This window comes from Psammomys obesus, unplaced genomic scaffold, assembly GCF_907164565.1.
Source record: "Psammomys obesus unplaced genomic scaffold, mPsaObe1.curated_primary_1811, whole genome shotgun sequence".
Lineage (NCBI taxonomy): Eukaryota > Metazoa > Chordata > Mammalia > Rodentia > Muridae > Psammomys > Psammomys obesus.
In genome coordinates, this window is record NW_026586589.1 from 2,240,222 (window position 1) to 2,261,751 (window position 21,530).

A 21,530-nucleotide genomic window follows, 5' to 3' on the forward strand; every position below is an offset into this window, starting at 1 on the left:
TCCTGGGTTCTATAAGAAAGCAGGCTGAGTAAGCCATGAAGAGCAAGCCAGTAAGCAGTGTTCCTTCCTGGCCACTGCATCAGCTCCTGTCTCCAGGTTACTGCCTTTTTTGAGTTCCTGTCCTGACTTCCTTTAGTGATGGATTATAATGCAGAAATGTAAGCCAAATAACCCCTTTCCTCCCCAAGTTGCTTTGGTCATGGTGTTTCATCACAGGAATAGAAACCCTGACTAAAACAACATGGCCGTGTTGTTTTCTCAAATCTCTCTTAAGATGACAGGGTACAGTTACTTATTACTTTATGTGAACTGACTAATGAATTATGCTCCTGGGTATTTCTTCAGCTTAGGAAGCACGAAAATAAATTACCAAAACATCATGGACACCACGAACTGAAAAAGTTTGGGAAGTTGTGGATACCTGTATATAAAGAATGCTCTATAAAACAGAGACAGTAAAAGGAGGTAATTACACAAATGGCATCACTATAGGAAGCAGTGATTGCTAGATCCAGAAAGAAAGGGAAGAGGCTAAAACTGTGAAATCCTTACAGATGGGAACAAAGAGTGTTTTTCTAGCTGGTGTTGCCAGGAAGCTAGCTCTTTTTTTTTTTTTTCATTAATTTTTTTTCATAAAGCTGGATCTTTAACTATTAGGGAAACCGCAAACTAGACCAAATATTCTGATGAAAGCTCCCCCAGGTGAAGAAGTGGTGCTGGCATATACTCACAAGAATCAGAGGTAGTCAACTGGCAGCTCATTCTCCATGTGGGTTTCTGAGTAAGGGGAGCAGGGCTACCTCTTTTATGAACTCCTTTGCCTGCTCTTTGATCACTTGCCCCTGAAGATGCAGCCTTGCCAGGACCCAGAAGAAGAGGATCCAAGCAGTCCTGATGAGACTTGATAAGCTATGGGCAGATGACAAAGGAGGAGAACTCTCAGTGGACTAGAGGAAGGGGATAGAGAGGAAGAGGGAGAGAAGGTGGTACTGGGAGGAGTTGAGGGAGGGGCTTCACTCAGGATATATAATGAATAAATTGTAAATAAAAAAAAACAATTTAAAAAAGAGAAAGAAATGGAGGTAGTATCTTCCTCCTTAGTGCCCCCTCTTCTCTGGCCCCACCTATTTACAAAAGTATTCCTGAGCTCTGTGGTTAAACATAGATGTGATTTTTTTGCAACCTCACTCCCAGCACTGTAAATTGGGCTATCAAAAGAGTGTTTGTTGTTCAGAGTGGTAGAGCACACCTAGAATCCCAGCTCTTGGGATATGGAGGCAAGACAATCAGGAGTTCAAGGTCATCCTCAACTACATTGCAAGTTCAAGGCCAGTCTGGAATATCTGAAACCCTGTCTCAATAAACAAGCAAACAAAAACAAAACAGTGCAGAGTCGAGAAACAATGCTTTCATAGCTGGTTCAGAGCCCACAAGCTGCAGCCCTGAGCTTTTTACCTCAGTATATCAGCCAACTCTTGAGACTGGTGATATCTGACTCTTGGCTCCCTGTCCTGCTCTTATAGAATAGAAATGGAACAGTCGTGACTGAATCCTCTCATACATCCCAATCAAATTTAGTCATAGCAGGGGGTCATGGATTGGGATCACAATTGCTGATCTTTAAACTAAGGTCCGGAGTTGAGTAGAAGCTGATGTAGAAATTGAACTATAGAGGAGAGAGAATTGGTAACTTGCAGTTAATGCTTCCTTGTGCACAACCACACTTGCTAACTAGTACCCCTTGCCTGGCATTTTATCCCACTGGCCACTCCCCTGGTTTCTTTAAAGCGGTTACTACTTTATTATAACATAACACAAACCACTTCCTTACTTCCTTTAGCATGTAATTTGGACAGGTCGCATGTTTGATAGAGACCATGGTTATCTGAGTCCGTCCTGCCAAGTTTTAATCTGAAAGAAGGCAGAGAACGAGTCTCACTATTTTTTTAAGACTGTGTCCCCAACACCTCACCGACATCCTATTGCTATACACACATATTTTAAACTAAGCCACAGAGAGAAGTAAAACTTTTATGTAAATGGAGAAAAAAGATTAAGGAGGTGACAGCAGCACCTGAAATAAAAGAAATAAAATTGTAGGCATTTGTATATCCCAGAGCCCGTGCTTTGCTTTCTCTATAGCACTCATTATCAAGTGGCTACGTTTGTCTGATACGGTATTTAATCCTCTGGCCACTGGTAGAATACCTTCTCCATAACAACAGAGAGGATATCTGGTCTGCTCTTACATCTAGTACAGTGCTGGGTATATGAAAAGAACTTCAAATATTTATTTAAAAAACGCACGTTCCTAGTGTCATTTTTGAGCAAAGGCTGCTCTTACTTCACTGTTTTAACTATCCTGACTGTTACTGTCATTTTTTTGTTAGGGATGTTGAGAGGAGCCAAGGCATGCAGACTTGCTAGAACACCACTGCACAGGGGCCACGTGTCTGGCAGATGGTGGGAATGGCTACTCCACTGCCCTGTCCTTACATGCCTCAGCATATCAGTTGTCGTATGCCTACTTGTTATTCTTCCTTGGACATTAAACATACTATTTGTTGCATGGGTTTTAACCTTTCATCTTTTACTTCTCCCAGTCCCACTCTGACACACCTTCCCATGTTAATGTCTCTTTATCCTGTGTTCAAGGTCCCTTCTTTCAGAATTGTGCTTTTTGTATACAGGCTCAGTGTTATACTGTTACTAATTTACTCTTGAATATGTAATTCTGTATCCACTGGAATGAGATGAATGCATTATTGATAAGTGAAGCTGAATGCAGAACCAGGATCCTATCAGTCAAGACCAAGAACATTCCATTCAGAGAAGGACACAAGTTTTAAGTCAAGAAGTCTAAGCCTTAAAGAAAACTCTCAATACCAGAGGCCTCTGATATATACCTTGGTAAATAACTTCCATTTTGCCAATTGGCATAATTGGTATCAGAAATTGGTTGCATTCAGGAGCCTATTGACTAGCAGAATAATTATAAATCATGGGATTAAAGTTATTTAGAACGTGAAGGCTAGCCAAATTTTTTTTAACCTGAGGATTGGAATAGAACCTAGGACCTTATGCATTCTAGGCAAGCATTTTAACACTGAGTTGCACTCTCAGCTCTCACAAATACCTTTTTAAACAGTCTTCAGACTTACAGAGTGGAAAACAAGATCTATACCTTTCCTACTTAAGCTGAGGACCATGCTGTGACTCCTGACAGTCTTGTGACTGAATGACTTTTAGGGCCACTTGTTTTGACCATTGCATAAGAGTAGTTAAATGAAAGCCTACAGCCTTGACTGCCTGAGCTAGACAAGGTATATGGAAGCATGGCATACCCATTACACATGGGTTGTCTGGCCAACTGCCATTACAAACACAGGTGTGAACACACATAGCAGAGATCACCAGACCTCCAGAGTCTGAAACATTAGCTATCCGCTCTCTTACACAAAAGACAATGTTTTCCCACTTATGCTGGTAACCAATCTGCCTCAAATACAAAATGGTAAGCAAATTACATTAAAGGACAGATTTTCAGGCCTTCTCTGAGCCATATGGAACAGACTGACCTATTTTGTGCTTGCTGGATAATACATGTTCATATAATAAATGTTCATCTGTGAAGTAGAATTGGGATCAAGACTCGCACTCATTATAACCTAATAATGCAGTTATGGAGGAGTCATTAACCTGAACTCACCTCAAATTTCTTTGGTGGCTTTGGCTTCTATGAAAAAGAATGTCAGGGTTGTGTAATACTCAGGTTGTTCAAATTGGCTCAGGTGAGTCCCCAAAGTAAAGCAATTCATTGCTTTTCTATGCACCCAGGAGGCTAGTTTGTCCTCTATAGAAGACACAGTGGGCTTCATTACTCTAGTCTTCACATCTATCATGGCTGTACACTGCTACTATAAATTTCATTAAGGTAACAAACTGTCTATCTCATTCACCTTTAACCCTAATGCCTAGCCAGCCCAGCTCAGAGATCTAGGATATGTTCATAGAAGTTAAAGCCTATCCTAAAGCAGTATCTGAAGAGACAACTTTGGAAACTTGATAATGATAAATTATTGGTTGGTTAAAGCATAAGCTATAGTAGGTACGAGGCCAGAAGCTGGCTCATGGGAATGTCCATGAGTTTTGTGTGACTTAACATCTGCCCATCTTACCTCCTCTTCTGAGCTTGGAGGATATAACTATTGTGAGATGCAAACACACAATCAGTACACTGACTTTTTGATTTACTCATATCCCTTAGAGACATCTGTCTTAGTCAGGGTTTATACTTCTGTGAAGAGACACCATGACCTCAGTAACTCTTATAAGGAAAGCATTTAATTGGGGCTGACTTACAGTTAGAGGTTTAGTCCATCGTTGTCATGACAGGAAGCACAGAAGCATGTGGGTAGACATGGTGCTGGAGAAGAAGCTGAGAGTTCTACATCTGGGTCTGCAGGCAGCAGGAAGAGAACGAGGCCGTAGGCCTTGCGTGAGCTTCTGTGATCTCAAAGCCCACCCTGAGAGTGACACACTTCCTCCAACAGTGCCATACCTCCTAATAGTGCCACTCCCTACAGTCCAGCCATTCAAACACATGAATCCATGGGGCCATTCCTAGTCAAACTGCTACAAGATCCATCATGCAAATAGGAGAATGAGGCACAGACATAGCTAGGAGAAGGGAGCTGCTTTCAGGTTGGGTGCTCACAGAGACGGTGATCTTTTCAGATCTGTTCACCATACCATAGTGCCTCCACTTTCAATATGTACTGTTTAATTAATGGAGCTAATGAAATTGCAAATGCACTATATACCCCCGGACATTGCCACAAGAGGGTAGCAAACTGTCCAACTCCTCAGCCAACACGCTCCAGCTTCTGATGATTAGAGTTGTTACGGAAACTGCCATTTTAAGAAGGCTTTGTGGTCAGGGTCAACAAGTTCCTAGCCACCAAACATCTGCAATAAAAAAAGTTAGTAAAAGAGTGGATGATGCCAGAAAGAAGATGGATTTTACATTTGTTCCTTTTACCTTTTTTCCCCCTCCTTCGCGTATCATTTCCATGCAGAAATTGCAAATTAATGGTCACGCTGAACTATCTGTCAACATATTACTGCTCTTGCAGCGTCAAATTATGTTGGCAATAATGTTTCCAGATGCCTAGGACTCCATTGCAATTTAATTTGAAAGGAACACAAATTGCATTTCCAAATGGATAAAAAAATTAATTTTACATACAAGCCATCCACCTCCACATTTTCATCCCCTGCCCCAAATTATCTTAATTTAGGTTCAACTTTGAAAAGTACATGTGCCCCAGACAACTCCACATGCAATGATGAATGCATGGCCAATTCATGAACTAGAAATCTGCTTTCTGCTCCTTTCTTTAATAAGATGTTCTGCTTTGTTTAAGGTCATTAGGAGATTCTTCAGCTATTGCTTTTGACAGAAGGGATAAAGGCTGAGTACATGCAGATCAAAACTAGGAGGCAATTCTGTCTTAACCACATGATTACCCTTAAAATTGGAACACAAAGAGACCCCTGGTATGCCCTTTTGCTTATTGATTTTCCCTTTAGTATATTAGGGCCATGGTCAGGCTTCATAGGCACTTTAGATTTACATTCCTATCTATTTAATCTGTCTGTCTAACCTATATATTATCTCCATGTTCAAGTTATCACATGACCAAACATTGAGACAATCTTCCTGTAATTCAACTAGAGGTTGACAAAGGTATCCAGGTATGTTAGAAAATTCAAGGCAGTGACAATGAGCCAAGGAAATTCTTGAGAAAAGTTAAATGATGGTGTTAGTGCTGGACTTTGAATGTCTTGACTAGGGATTTGTGTCTGTGGGCATCATTCCAAACCCAGAGAACAACACAGACAAAAGCAGGAGATACCAAAGGACTATGCATGCCACGGTATACCTTAGGGGTATAGGGTTTGATGTTCAGAAGTAAAAACAGAGGCGGACAGGTTTGGGGATTGGAAGACTCAATTAGAGATAAAAAAAAAAAGGCTAAGGTAATTTTCAGAGGTGGTAATAGTTTTTTAAAATGTGAGGCATGTATGTATGCACACACACACACACACACATACATACACAGGCACACACATGTGTCAAAATGGGAACCCTGGAGCCAACCCCAAGCACATTACACGCTAGCCACTTTGGTTTTCTCTGAGAGAATATCAGCTTTTAAAACAAGCCATTCTGTGCACGGCCGGTCATTACTCAATCATGATCAAGTTCTAGGAGTTGTACCAGAGCAGTCATGTTGAATTCCATTCAATATTTGATGGCTTCCTCACCTCTCCTTCTACTTTTTTTCTTTTGCTATGATAAAACATGGACCAAAGCAGCATGGGCATGAAAGGGTTCACTTGGCTTAGAGTTTCAGGTCACAGTCTGCAACACTGAGAGAAGTCAGGCCGTGAACTCAAGGCAGGAACTGGGAGACAGAAAACATGGAAGGTCTTTGCTTGGCGGCCTTTTCACTCTTATGCTTGCTCACCTAGCTTTCTTATGCAGCCCAGATCCATCTGCTTAGGCGTGATGCTGCCCACTGTGGCCTGGGCCCTCCCACATCCATCAAGACAGTCTCCTATAGACATGAAAACTGCAACCTGGTCTTGGCAGCCTCTCATTTGAGACTCCCTCAAATCACTCGAGGCTGTCAGTTTGACCGCTCAAGAGAACCAAGGCTACTCATTCCAACCCTATGGTGTCTTTGTGTTGTCTTTCTCTAGGGGCTCAACAGAACAGAATGAGGCCCTGGGAATGAATTCCTCTACTAAACAAGCTTCTTAGGACATTTACACACACACACACACACACACACACACACACACACACACACACACACCCCTGCACCTAGCAGAATCCTAAATGAGCCTGTAATATAAGGACAATTGGAGGCCGGTGGCCTGTTTTCATTCTCCTTCGACCCATCTCTGTTCCTTTCCTAAAGGACTTGGACAAACAAATGTGTGGAGACCTCAGACCTCAAGTTCTCTCTTCTCTCCCTTTTTAGCTGTTCTTTGCCCCAACAGTGCTCTCGAGAAGAGATAACCAGTCACAGGCCTGCAGTGAGGTTAGAACTACGAGGACAGGACATTCTAGGGGACCTGTGACCTGAAGCACAGTCAGAAGAAGATCAGCAGAAAGGTGCACACCATGCACTGGCTGCTGAGCTTTCGTCCTCAGAAGAAGTCAGTCTGGAAGAGCAATATGTGGCTCAGGACAGGGCCCACTGCTGCACTGTGAAGGTGTTAGGACGAAAGCCACTTTGGTAGCCCATGAGAGAATAGCTTTCAGTTGCTCAGACAAGCCAACAGCCCTGTGCTGTGTCTGCTGTCTTCTTGGCCTGTGGGCCGTTACTGTAGAAGGTCACATGGACAGGGCCTTATCTGGAGGCAGAGACCAGAGGCTGTAGGCTTGGATGTATTTACACGAGGGATATAAATTCAACAAACCAATCTCCACTGCACACACAAGACTTTCTCAGCAATTTTCAACTTGTTTGCCACCAACCCAAATGTAAATCCCGGGCTTTGCCCACGGAAGGTAATTACTGAAGGCTTGCTGGAGCTGGGGGTGGGTCACCACACTGAAAGCATGAGTGTTCCCATCACACATTCTGAAAACTACTCCCTCTCATGTAGGTTTTTAGGAAAACAAAACAAAAAAGAAATGTGTGCCTCTGCGATCCTGCTGCTGTGCTGGCGTGAATGGAGGAGGGAGGGTGGGAACAAGTGATCAGAGCTTGCTTTCCCAGAACAAATCACCATCTGGTCATCTCATAGAAGGTCCGCTTTACAGAGCCCAGAGATGCTAGACAAACAGAAAAGAGCCCATGGCAATCTGGGAGACAAATGTATAAACAAGCAATTGCTGGGCAGTGTGAAAAATGCTAAGTATGATGGACAGTTGGCACATGGAGATATGGCTACATTCCTTTCACGGAGTTTTAGTGACATATTCCATAGGGTTGCTTCCCAAAGGCAGATGCTAAGGGCACTACCTAGCCTAGAGATCCTACCTAAGAGTCTAGTCACCACCTCTGCTTTCCAGAATGCGAGCTACTACAGTCACAAGACATGTTCACATACATGTATATTAGCCAGAGGACCACTAGAGGCCCAACCGAACATATTACATTTGAACTGAGATTTCCTTGAACCTCTTAATTTCCATAGCCTGGGAACTTTGAAAATCATCTCCCAAGATCTCTGCAATTTATGGGTGTGTTCTGAGTACCATTTCCTGGTCTCTGTGGTCCTGGAAGAGACTTATATGATCAAAGTCTTATATGATGCAGGCCTCATCTCAGTCTGGAGTCCAATTGTGGTAAATACTTTTGTGATCTCTGAAGACTGTGTTGAAGGTCGAGGAGTCACATGGGGGGCGACAGTCATATCTGAGTCCTCCCAAAATTCTACTATTTAATTACTTCCCTGCCTCTCCTACTTTATTCACCACCACCACCACCACCACCACCACAACCACCACCACCAAGCCCTTGGTGTTTATCTTCCCGTAGAGGCTTAGTAGGGCTGTAAGCCCTGGGAATGCAGCTCCTATTCTTAAAACACTCCTGTACAAATGGGTAGCAATGGCTGAACTTCGTGGGTTCTAAACAGTAACAACAACAAGAAGAAGACATGAAGTTTGGAAGGGGTTATGCTGTGTTTCGGGAACTTGGGACAAGTTGAAGGGGAAAGTGGGAATAGATATTATAGTTTACTCTATAAGTGAATAAAATTCTCAGGAATAAAGACAAAAACTTTTAAAGGCTTCTTAGGAAATTTCTCCAAGAAAGGCAGTTCTGTGTAAGAGGCATCCCCACTGTTAGTGAAAGGCAATTTTCTCTCTTTACAGTTCATTTTATGCTCATTAACAGCCCTCTGAGATTAGTGCAGTAATTTCCACTTTATAGTTGAGGAGATGGAGGCACAGGGATGAAGTGCCCTTGGCCAAGGTCACTTAGCTATCGAGTGCCAGAGTCTGGCTTCAAGCCATGCTCCAACTGAATCATGCATGCTTTGGAGAATCAGGGCCTTTGCCTGTGCCCCCAATATTCCTATTGGAGGGAAGTTATTTGCTGAGTGACAGGCTTCCAGCTTCCTTCATACCCTGAAAAAAGAAGGAAGGCTAATCCTCATTCAGAAAGGCAAACAGGAAGGACATCAGAAGAGAGAGAAAACAGGGAACAGGACAGGAGCCTACCACAGAGGGCCTCTGAAAGACTCTACCCTGCAGAGTATCAAAGCAGAGGCTTAGACTCAGCCAAACTTTGGGCAGAGTGCAGGGAATCTTAGGAAAAAAGGGGGAGATAGAAATACCTGGAGGGGACAGGAGCTCCACAAGGAGAGCAACAGAACCAGAATATCTGGGCAAAGGAGTCTTTTCTTAGACTGATACTCCAACCAAGGACCATTCATGGAGATAACCTAGAACCCCTACACAAATGTAGCCCATGGCAGCAGAGTGTCCAAGTGGATTCCCTAGTAATGGGAACAGGGACTGTCTCTGATATGAACTTAGTAACTGGTTCTTTGATCACCTCCCCCTGAGGGGGATACAGCCTTACTAGGCCACAGAGGAAGTCAATGCAGCTACTCCTGATGAGACCTGATAGACTAGGATCAGATGGAAGGGGAGGAGGACCTCCCCTATAAGTGGACTGGGGGAGGGGCATGGGAGGAGAAGTGGGAGAGGGGGTGGGATTGGGAGGGGACAAGGGAGGGGGCTACAGTTGGGATACAAAGTGAATGAAGTGTAATAAATAAGTAAATAAGTAGATAAATAAATAAATAAATAAATAAATAAATAAATAAATGCCTTTTATTCATTAAAAAAAAAAGCGAGCAAAAAGAAGAAGGAGAAGAAAGAAGGCCTTGGGATAAATCTACCTCTAGGAGAGGAATGAATGTGTACAGTTTAGTTGTGAAAACAGAGAATGGGAGTGGAAGAGGCTAGCTTTCAACTTAGCATGAAGTCCCTGCATTTCCTCTTCTGGTGGCAGGTCCCAGGTTCTTAAGGGCAAAGCAATTTCTTTGTTATAATTTTTGTTTTTCCATAACACTCTTCTAGGTCTCTCCCAAATTCCCAATGGCCATGGCCTGCCGCATGTGTATGCTCCTATTCTGACCTCCTATTCTAGTGATGCCACTGTAGAGAAGGACAAAGGTTTGTGATGGTCCCAGGCTATGAATCTCAACCCTGCCTCTATTGTGTGGCCTGAGGACAATCATTTCTTCCCTCGGAACTTTGCATGTTTTTCTAGAGTGGGGTCTTCTGTTCCTCCTCATGAGTTGTGTGGTTTATCAAGCCCAGCAGGCATCCCTTGAAGGGCTGTGTTCTGTTCTTCTTTCTACTCCCCTTGCATACTAGACATGAGGTCAAAACGATGCAAATTCAAAGCCTCATTTTGTCACTTGTTAGACTTGTTGCTTTACACAAGCTCCTGAGCCTCTGTAGGCCTTGATTTATTCATTTGTCAAATGAGGCAGTCCCTCTCTCCTAGGGTCATGATTCTGGCAGTAGAGGAAGCACTTCCTAGATGCCCTTCCATTGATGGTATTTTATTTGTGCCTCTAGGCCATATTGGATATCTCAAAAAAATTATTTCCAACATGGAATATTGAAGTATTTAAGATGCTTAACAAAAATGTGTCCTTAGCTTTAACTGAGTCCAGATGGTAAAACTGCTGCTGGACAAAGGCTTAGAGAGGATGGTAACCTTTCCCAGGCAGGTAGTTCCCTCCATCGCTATGACTATGCACCTGTATCTACTGAAGCCTGAGACATCCACCTAAGTAACCTGCCTGGTGAGCCCCTAACTATGACTACCACACATTTTATCCTCTGTTCCACCTAAGTTCAGCAAAATAGGCCCTGAGCAACTTGTCCAATATCACCTTTACAAAGTCACTAGTTTGCCTTTGGGGCTCTGACCCTCTTTCACACAAAGGATCCTGCAGCATGGATAACTGGGCCACAAGAATGGGTGTCAGTTCCTCGGTTGAGAAGAAGCCAGAGCTACTGATTCAAGCCACATGCACAGTTTGGGGATGGATCATCCTTGTCTCTGCATCACTTATGGAGTGCGTTCCTTAGCAAAGCTCTGTTATAAGCTACCCTTCCCTCATAGGGGCAAATCAGGGAACTCCGCTGACATCAGTAGTCCCCACCCATAGCCATTCTTGTCATTGCCTTGGTGTAAAGGCAGCTGTACCCTGAAAGCCCTGGGAACTCAAGGACTGAAGAAGTGATACTTTCCTAGTCTGTCACACTGTGTAATGACTCTATCCAGAACTGCCATTTACAAGGCATTCAGGCTGTGTGTAGCATACGAAAGACAATGATTATTCTTATTACTCTTTCTATTGCTATAAACAAATACCCCCCCAGCTATTATATATGATGTGATTATTAAGTTCCAGGTGCAACTCTAATGGCTCAGGATATTTTATCTGGTTCTGCCCTCTCCTGCAGTGGGGTTAGCTGGTATTATCACTGATTTACAAATTAGGTAAAAAGTAGAACTCAAAGACATGACATAACTTGATAATGTCCTGTAAGAAGCATGGGGTTTAATGATGATCAGATCTCTAGCATCACTATTCTTGTTTGCTTTCATCAGTTTTGTACAAGGATCACCTACCTCATGCCAGGTATATATGTCAATGCACAGCATATGAGTAAGACATGGTCATTGTTACATATGGGGGTCTGGGACAAAGGTTGGTAAGTAAGGGAGGTGAAGGGGCACTGTTGGGGTACTGTGGAGTGGTAGAATGATGTTCATGGAGGAAGTGGAGAGGAAAACGAAAAGAGTGAACTGTTGCAGGATGCTATTGAAGGATAGGATGCCCTATTATACATGAAGGTGGAGAGGTGATTTCAGAGGCCAAGTTCATGGGCATCGTGGTCCTACAGAGGGATTGGAGGTCAAATGCCTGATGTAGCCACAGTTCCAGATTGTGCATCAGGATAGGAGGAAAGGAAGGAACTTCCATGCCATTGGGAGAGGTTGTAGCTGAGGTACGCACAGAAGGCAGGACACAACTCCAGAGGAGAATCTCAGAAATGTGTGCCATCTGTAGCACCCAGGATAGTTCTCAGTGGAACTCTGATGAAGTCATAAGAATCCAAGAATTTTTTTTATCTAACTGTCTGTCTATCTATCTATCTATCTATCTATCTATCTATCTATCTATCTATCTATCTATCTATCTCTATCTATCTATCATTTATTTATTTATTTACTTATTTACTTACTTACTTATTTATTGGTATATTGAGACAGGTTTCTCTGTGTAGTCCTGGCTATTCTGGAACTTTTTGTGAAGATCAGGCTGGCTTTGAACGCACAGAGATCCATCTGCCTCTGCCTCTAGGCCTCTGCCTCCTGAGTTCTGGGATTCAAGGCATGCACCACCATCATCTAGCTAAGAATTTTTATATTTTTATGGTTGCCATATTTCATTAAGAAGGACATATGACAAATTTTCACCCCGTGTATTTTGTTTTGTGTTAGATACACGCGCTTCAATAAGAAGAAAAATAAAATTGTCTTGAAGAAAGTCTTCCTGTAAATTGTGCTGCAGGTGGCAAAAGTCACGGGGAGCGTGGGGAGATCGAGGTGCACGTGGAAGAGCAACCGGACCCACCCTCTTTCTATAGTCTCCTCAAGGCTCTTGTATTTTGTGTATATTTTACAGATCCTGTGCATGGCCCTCAGAATGTGGAGATTGTGGACATCCGGGCCCGGCAGCTGACCCTGCAGTGGGAGCCCTTTGGCTACGCAGTGACCCGCTGCCACAGCTACAACCTCACCGTGCAGTACCAGTACGTGTTCAACCAGCAACAGTATGAGGCCGAAGAGGTGATCCAGACCTCTTCCCACTATACCCTGCGGGGTCTGCGGCCCTTCATGACCATCAGACTGCGGCTTTTGCTGTCCAACCCTGAGGGCCGGATGGAGAGTGAGGAGTTGGTGGTACAGACTGAGGAGGATGGTGAGTGAGGGAGGACCCTTTATGGGAATGGAGAGGGTCAAGTCTGGCGTGGTTCAGGCCAGCAAGTGATGAGGATTTCACTTTTTTTGTCCATCTTCTTGTGTGTATGTACAAGGATGTGTGTGTGTGTTGTATGTGTATACACATGTGTATGCATTCATATGGAGGCTAGAGGTCAGTGTTGATAGTGTCTTCTCTTATTTCTTTTTTCCATCTGACTTTTTGAGACACGGTCTCTCTTTGGGATTTGGGGATCACTGATTTGAATAAACTGGCTAGACATCAAGCCTCAAAGATCTTCCTGTCTCGGCATTCACAGCACTCAGAATACAGGCATGCTCTGCCATGCCTAGTTTTATTTGGCTCCTGGTGCACCTAGGTCCTCAGTGTTATATAGGAAGCACTTTTCTGGTTGATACTACCCCTCATCCTCTGTTCTGTCTTTAGTCTCCCCACTATTCTCAAGATCCCCACAGAAGGACCCTGTAGACGGTGCATGGTACAATTCCGTAGTGGTAATATTGCCATGAGCAGCGACAGCTCAGCCATATACATGTGTGTGCCCATGATGACCCTACGCCTCCCCGTGCTCCCCTCATGTTCTGTCACTCTTTCTACCCAAAACTTAACGCTTCAGGTGCCTCCTGGAAAGGGTATTAATCTTATTGTTTAAACATGTTGAGATTGAAGGTCAGACAACTTGATTCTGCACAAATTAAATGAAGAAAACATAGGATAGCTTAAGGCTTAGCATGCACACTGAATGAGCTCAAAGCTGATTATCTACCTGGATGTCCCACAGGCCTCTCGAATACCATGTATTGCAAAATGAACTAATGTTCTTGTCTATGCTGACTTTATTTCTGGTGTTCTTCATTTCAATGAGCTACATCTGAGGCCTCAAGAGAGATACTAGAAAATCAACCCAGGAATTTCTTCCCTCCACCTCCCCCAACCCCATCTCACCTCTCCAGCTCCACTCTACAAAACTCTATGGAGTCTGATTCTTTCACTGCATCTTCGGACAAGCCTCTTACCAAGAGGATGCTGGTACGTGGAGCATTTGTGATAGGACACATAGCTACTTTCTTCTCTGTTCCTTGCCAATGCCATTCCGTCTGTATAGACTGGCATCTCCCTGCATGTCTGCAGAACAGACTCTTGCATTGCTATTCCAAGACTTTGCTTAAATTTTACTTTCTCTATAAGTTTCCCTTGCCTCAAATTTATCGGCTGTTTCTAGTACAATTTGCATGTAACTCCACACAGCAGCAATCTGATGTAGGACAGAATTTGTGTTGTCTAAGATATACCTAAGGAACACTTCTCTTTATGTGTATTTTAGGTTTCTTTGTGGCTTGGCTGTTTATGAATCTAGAATCTGACTCAATGTAGATTTGTGTGCAAGTGATTGAGCAGAGTTTGAGCAGGGGGATCAAACAGACCAGGAGAACGGAGGAAGTTATGTTACAACTTCTTGGCAGGCTCAAGGACAGCTCTCCAGGGAGAGTTGTGTGTCACAGATGTCCCAAGCCAGGGAACAAGTTTGCCCTAGGTCTGGTTCCATTGTTTCAGAATTACAGAGCCCCTGTTAGTAGCACTATTTGAGAAGGTAGACCCTCTGGGCCAGTATGCCTGTGACACCCTCTTTAATCTCTTAGCACACTTGTTTTCCTACTTATAAAATAGACTTGCTGTTAATACTACCTTGTCAATTTTGAAGGGGTTGGTGCAGTTTTTAAAATGGCCTGAGACCCAGCAATAAGTTTTCAGTATGCATAGCTACTACATTTGCAAGAAGACACACACACACAAACACACGCATACACACACACTCCTGACAAAAAGCCTCTGGTACAAACAATTCCACCACCCAGATGCTGTGGGTCATGTCCCCACCCTCTCACCAACCATTGCAGTGGATGCAGAAAGTGTACAGAGGCTCCTAAAGGACTGGCAGTAAACCTGACTGGAGAAGCAGGATGCTGGGCACAGAGTGGCTAGTGATTACTGTCACCAGGGTATCCCCTAGTGCTGACAGGGAGGAGCATTTTGTTGGCAAATCATCATGATCTAGCTGAGGGCAATCCAGGGGGAGTCCCTCTCAACTGTTCACTCAGCCCCTTTGAGCTGCACGGGAAGAATGACCTCTACCTCCCAAGTCCTGGCTTTAAGCTACGCCTCGTCCTCTCCCTTTCTCATTTTTACCAGCAAGAGAAAAATAAATAAACCACAAAGCCTTTATCAAAACAATGTGGGAACAGAAGTGCTTTGAAATTAAATTTATAGTAAACATCATTAATAAAACATCAATTCCTGCTTCGGGAGATGTGTGGACATTTTCATATTAAAGACACCAGCATACAAGACACCCTTCCTTAGTCTGTTGCTCTTCTGGGGCCACAGCTCAGCAACTGCTGGAAGGTTTCAGTGGGATGTAGATATTCTTTGGCAGTTTTATATTTGTTTCCATTTGTTGGCATATTGTCTCGATACGTTACCAAGTCTTGAACTCCTGGCTGAAGGCATCCTCCAGCCTCATGACCTTGAGGAGTTTGGACTAAGGTGTGCATCAGGACTGCTGTGGACAATCCCTGTAGTTAAGGGCCAGGTTCCTTTCTTCATATAGGGAGAAAGCATTGGCTCCTTTTTATAGATAGTCATGAGTGTTTCTCATTGTATCTTGCCAAGGGTCATGTAAGTTCAGGAAGCCCCTCTGTGCTAATGTCACATGTAGTTAAGTAAGATGGAAATGCCACATTATAAATATATATTTAACATAAATATATATTATATTATAATATTATAATGTATATAATATACAATATAATTATCTAAATTATAATATAATATATCACATGCACTATATATAAACACATAAATATGTTTTCCTCTTGATAACGTTCCTCTTTTGTGACACTTTGAGATGGTGTAAGTGTCATATATCACCCCCGATCTTTTTTAAATTTTTAATTATTTTATATTAGTTACAATTTATTTACTTTGTATCCCAGCTGTAGCCCCCTCCCTCATCCCCTCCCAATCCCACCCTACCTCCTTCATCTCCTCCCTGACCCTCTCTGAGTCCACTGATACGGGAGGTCCTCCTCCCCTTCCATCTGACCATAGCTTACCAGGTCTCTTCAGGACTGGCTGCAATGTCCTCCTCTGTGGCCTAGCAAGGCTGCTCCTCCCTCCGGGGGTGTCTGAGGTAAAAGAATCAGCCATTGAGTTCATGTCAGAGACAGTCCCTGTTCCCCTTACTAGGGTACCCACTTAGATAATGAGCTGTCATGGGCTACATCCGAGCAGGGGTTCCAGGTTATATCCATGTATAGTCCTTGCTTGGAGAAACAGTCTCAGAAAAGACCCCTATGCCCAGATATATTTGGTCCTTGTGGAGCTCTTGTCCTCTCCAGGTCATGCTAACTCTCCCTTCTTTCATATGATTCTCTGCACTCTGCCCAAGGTTTGGTTATGAGTCTCAGCATCTGCTTTGGATACACTGGTAGGTAGAGTCTTTCAGAGGCCCTCTGTGATAGGCTCCTGTACTGTTACTTGTTTTCTTCTACTTCCAATGCCCCCCCCCATTTGTCTTTCTAAGTGATGATTGATCATCTTACCCAGGGTCCTTTTTCTTGCTTAGCTTTTTTAGGTGTACAGATTTTAGTATGTTTATCCTATCTTATAGGTCTAACATCCACTTATAAGTGACTATATACTGTTTCTGTCTTTCTGCTTCTGTGATATCTCACTCAGGATGATCTTTTCTAGATGCCACCATTTACATGCAAATTTAATGATTTCCTTGTTTTTCATTGCTGACTAGTATTCCATTGTGTAAATGTACCACAATTTCTGTATCCACTCCTCCGTTGAGGGGCATCTGAGTTGTTTCCAGGTTGGGTTATTATGAATAGAGCTGCTACAAACATGGTTGAACAAATGTCGTTTTGTGTGCTTGAGCCTCTTTTGGATATGTCCCTGATGGCTAAGGATGTTGAGCATTTCTTTAAGTGTTTCTCTGCCATTCTATATTCCTCTACAGAGAGTTCTCTGTTTAACTCTGTACCCATTTTTTACTTGGACTACTTGATTTGTTCCTTTTTAATTTCTTTAGTTCTTTATATATTCTGGATATTAGCCCTCTGTCAGATACAGGGTAGGTGAAGATCCTTTCCCAGTCTGTAAGCTGTCGTTTTGTTTTGATGACGGTGTCCTTTGCTTTACAGAAGCTTTTCAGTTTCATGAGGCCCCATTTATTGATTGTTGCTCTTAGAGCCTGTGCTGTTGGTGTTCTGTTCAGGAAGTTGTCGCCTGTGCCAATGAGCTCTAGGCTCTTCCCCACTTTTTCTTCTAACCGATTTAGTGTTTGGTTGTAGGTTGAGGATTTTGATCCACTTGGACTTTAGTTTTGTGCAGGGTGATACATATGGTTCTATTTTCATTTTTCTGCACATAGACATCCAGTTGGACCAGCACCATTTGTTGAAGATGCTGTCTTTTTTCCATTGAATGGTTTTGGCTTCTTTGTCAAAAATCAAGTATTCACACAATGATTTTTAGTACTTTCTTCATAATCCTTATCTAAATTGGTGCTTGAGAATCTGCCATCTTCTCTACACTTCCTGATTAAAGTTTTTTTTTCACAGAAGAGGTTTACTTTTGTCCTCTTCTTTGAGTCTATGATTCTCACTAGTTCATAAACCAGGTTTTGATTCAGTGTTCTAAGTGCTATCACTGTCCTTCTTTCCTTGTATTATCAAATTGTCTTAACCATGGCTAGAAAGAATCCCTTCAAGCTGGCCCTCAGGTCCTATTGATATATCCTTGCCAATCATCATTGCTTCTGGCATGTTCCAGACTGTCTGTCATGTTCCTGCTCAAGACATGAACGTTATACTTACCTGAAGATTCCTTCTTGCTTCTACAGGCTTAGTGTCTGGGCTCTAATACAGGTCTTCAGTGGATGCTCAATGGAACAGCAATGCCTCTGGATGCTCCGGAAGAAAGAGTTAGGGAATATATAATTCACTTGTTTTGAAATCATAAGCCCATCCTGATTAAAACCCAACACCTCCAGATACTTCTGCAGATTCCACACATGTATTCCAACAGTGAGGACCCTGGATTCTCCACACCCACCTGTTTATTCATATCCACCACCTCAAATTGTACCAAACCACCTGCAAACAGTGAACCTACTGAGTTAGGCAGAATGTATTCATTTCTCTGCACTAAGCTGCGTACTGCTGAGCACGTGCAGTCAAAATATTGTGTTCAAACATTCAGAGTTTCAATCTATATGATCTTAGTATTAATTTGCTAGCCAATGAAGGCTCTTTTAATTTGAAGGTTTCCCATCCTCTATGTTTTGAAAAATAAGTGTTACTGCTTCTAACGTGCAAATCAGTTGCTCCTCTAAAAAGTCAAAATTGTGTGTTAAAAAAGAATCATTCTGAGAAATAGCTGTCACAGTCTTAATCTTTTTGTATTCTTCAACTCACACCTGAAAGACTAACATTTTAAATAAAAAGTAACATGTTTTATCATTTATTTTCTATCTATTATATATATTTTATAATATATATTTATATAATATATATTATATATTATATATTATATATACATTCTATAAATGTACAAGTGTTACTTGTACATTTATGTTTTTAGGTCTGACTGCTTGATATTGGACAGCCAATTAGGAGGCTCATCTCTGGGGAAGACTGGGGTTGGACACCATGATAAGGTGCTTTCTGCATTTAGACAAATTGTATCATCAGCCACAAAAATATTGTATGAGGGATGAGAGCTACGTTGACATTTAACTTTTTAATTAATTTTCATTTCCATTTTACATAGTTTATTTAGCAAATAGTGAATAATCTATTTTTCTGTTTCTCTTTCTGACTATCCTTCTATCTTCTTCCTCTTCTCTCCCCCTTTTCTCCCTCCCTTGGTCCTGAACTCAAGGTCCTCTTTTCCTTTCATTGATTTCATATTTAAAATAGTAGATGATGTATACTTCACCTGTGTTTTTGTTCGCTCTCTATCCTAGAAAACACTCCACATCAAAAATTGCTCATTCTGTTAATAGTTTCATGGCGAGTCGTGGCTGTGTGGAAAGATGGGCCTAAGTATCCTTTGGTAGTTGTTCCAGTTATTACTGTAACCTACTTTTCTTTTCATCTAGGTCATCTTGTGCCCCTCCATTTCAAGTATCATATTTGTTGGTTGATTGGTTGCTTGTTGTAAAGAGGCACATTGTTGTCATACTGCAGCAAACAGCCTGGTGTGTACGTTGTTAGGTGTTTGTGGAGCTGTATGGTCAGGTAAATTCTTCACAATAGGAATGCTGAAGTCAAAGGGTAAATACACAAGCAATTAAGTTCTCCTTCAGAGAAGGCCTATCATTTTTCATTTCACAGGCAATGTGTACTGATTTAATCTTCACACCAAATAGGAAAGAACAAGCAGTATTTTCCCTATTGTATAATAAGGGGATGTAATTTTAACAATACATAAAAATGTAATTGATAATAATAAGTAACAGTACAAAAGATATTAACATAATTGATATTTAATATGTTTAACCACATATAACAGGTATATTATTCCAATGTGGCAAAACAGGCTTATACTCAAATGCTTTCATGTAAGGAAAAGTATGATGTCTCAATGCCTTAATTTTGTGTACAATTCTAATGAGCCTACTCACCTGGTTTTTTAGGCTTCAGTAAGACAGAAAGGGGCAGGGGGGTGGGTGTGCATGTTGCTGGGGATAGGTACATGTACACTAATAAGAGGTGGCACCTAAGGCCTCCAAGGAGGGAAAGCATAATAGGGAAAACAACAAGGCATATGTAATGCAGTTCAGACTCTGAGTGTAAGGATAGAAGACTATATGCCCTGCCCTAAGAGGACCGAACGGCTTCATTTTACCTCAGCTTCTTGCACGGTAGTGATTACAAAGATGATCTTGCAGTATTGTGAGTAGCAGGAAGAAATGCAGTTATGTTTTCCATATGCCCGCAGCGAGGTAGGCCTTGTGCTCACACTCTTGTTCTTGTAATCTTGCTAAACACCATGGTGGAGGTGGTGTTGCCTTTGTTGTTTGGGTGAGGGATTATTTCATTTCTAAGTGTTACCCGTGTGGCTTTCCCTGACCATGTTCTATGAAAGCCCAGAGCTGGCTGGAGCCCCTCTAACACTCCTCCCAGCTTTCTCTACCTCTGCACCATACTTTACATTTGTTCTTTAACTTACTCTCTCTTCCTCTCCCTTTCTCTCACTTTCTCTCTTTCCCTCTCTCTCTTCCCCCCTCTCTCTCTAAAGGCATATCAGGTTGGTGAAAACAGAGACTTTGTTTTGGTCCCTCATGGATATCTCCTAGGGAGAGCGGGAATGCCGGCCTGTAACGTGTGCTCCTAAAGCCCTGGCTTAGTCAATGAGTTAATGAATGAGTCCCTGACATCAAAGTCCATGCCCCACAGGATACCAGTGTTCGTGAATGGACACCGTTTCAGAAGCCCGGGACTTGTATGGGTCTTTTAGGCGCAGTCAAAGCTTACTTGTCCTGGCTTGCTAAAGATGACCGTTGGTAGCTCTTCTTGTTTCCAAGTCAAGTAATACATTCACTGCTTGACATAAACCATGGTTGGAAAGTCCACACCATGAAAATTAGAAAACAAGTTATTCTTTTCCTCCTAGAGAGCTTATGGCAAACTATCTAGTAGTAAACTACTATCTTCCTCGAGTAAAGGTTGTAGTTGATGTAAATTTATCCTTAAGAAATAATTTCCCTCCAGTAATACCAGAAAATAGGCACAAATTAAAATGTTTCATCAACTTTTCTCTGTGAATGAAAGAAATAAAATAAAAGAGGAAAGGACATGGCTGCCCCTTTGTATGGTAGAGAAAGTTCATTGCAGATAAATGGTGGAGCATAGCCAGAGGCAGGTACATCTGGAAGACTCCAAGTGGACATGACCAGACTGAGCTGGGCTATGTAAGGAGAGAGGAAGGGGAGAGGGGAGAGTCAGACCAAGAGGCTGGGAAGGTAAGGATAGACGAAAGACCAGCTAACCCAAAATAGCTGAATTATACAGGGAAGGGTAGCCCAGTCCCTGGGCAGAAAAAATTTGGGGTACGGGGCACCCTGTAACAAGGGACTGAGGGATGCTGGGAGACCTCATTGGTCAGGTCTGCTTTGATATATTCAATGGTCACCTCAGCCATTTGTCCCGAATTTGAGGCCTAACACTGTAAGACTCATTTGCACACACTGGTATTTGCTGAAGTCTTTGCTAAGCAGTTTGATTTTTCTGTGGGTTCCCAGCATCCATATAAGGAGGAACTCACCAGCCAAGCAGCTGGTAAGACACCTGGGATGGAGGGGTTAAAGCGTTGCCAGGATGAGGAAGGGAGAAGTTCCAGTTTCTCAGTTCATGATTCTGAGTTTTCCCATATATAACTTCTATGCTTTT

At 42.5% G+C, this 21,530-nt stretch overlaps 1 protein-coding gene across 1 annotated transcript in view; it reads left to right on the forward strand.

Annotated features, from left to right (window-relative positions):
• Positions 1–21,530, forward strand: part of Ptprt (protein tyrosine phosphatase receptor type T) — an 835,658-nt gene that overhangs the window by 408,073 nt on the left and 406,055 nt on the right. The window contains exon 7 of the mRNA XM_055602221.1: positions 12,748–13,044. Within this exon, the coding sequence (XP_055458196.1) occupies positions 12,748–13,044 (297 nt within the window). The remainder of the gene's footprint in view (positions 1–12,747; positions 13,045–21,530) is intronic.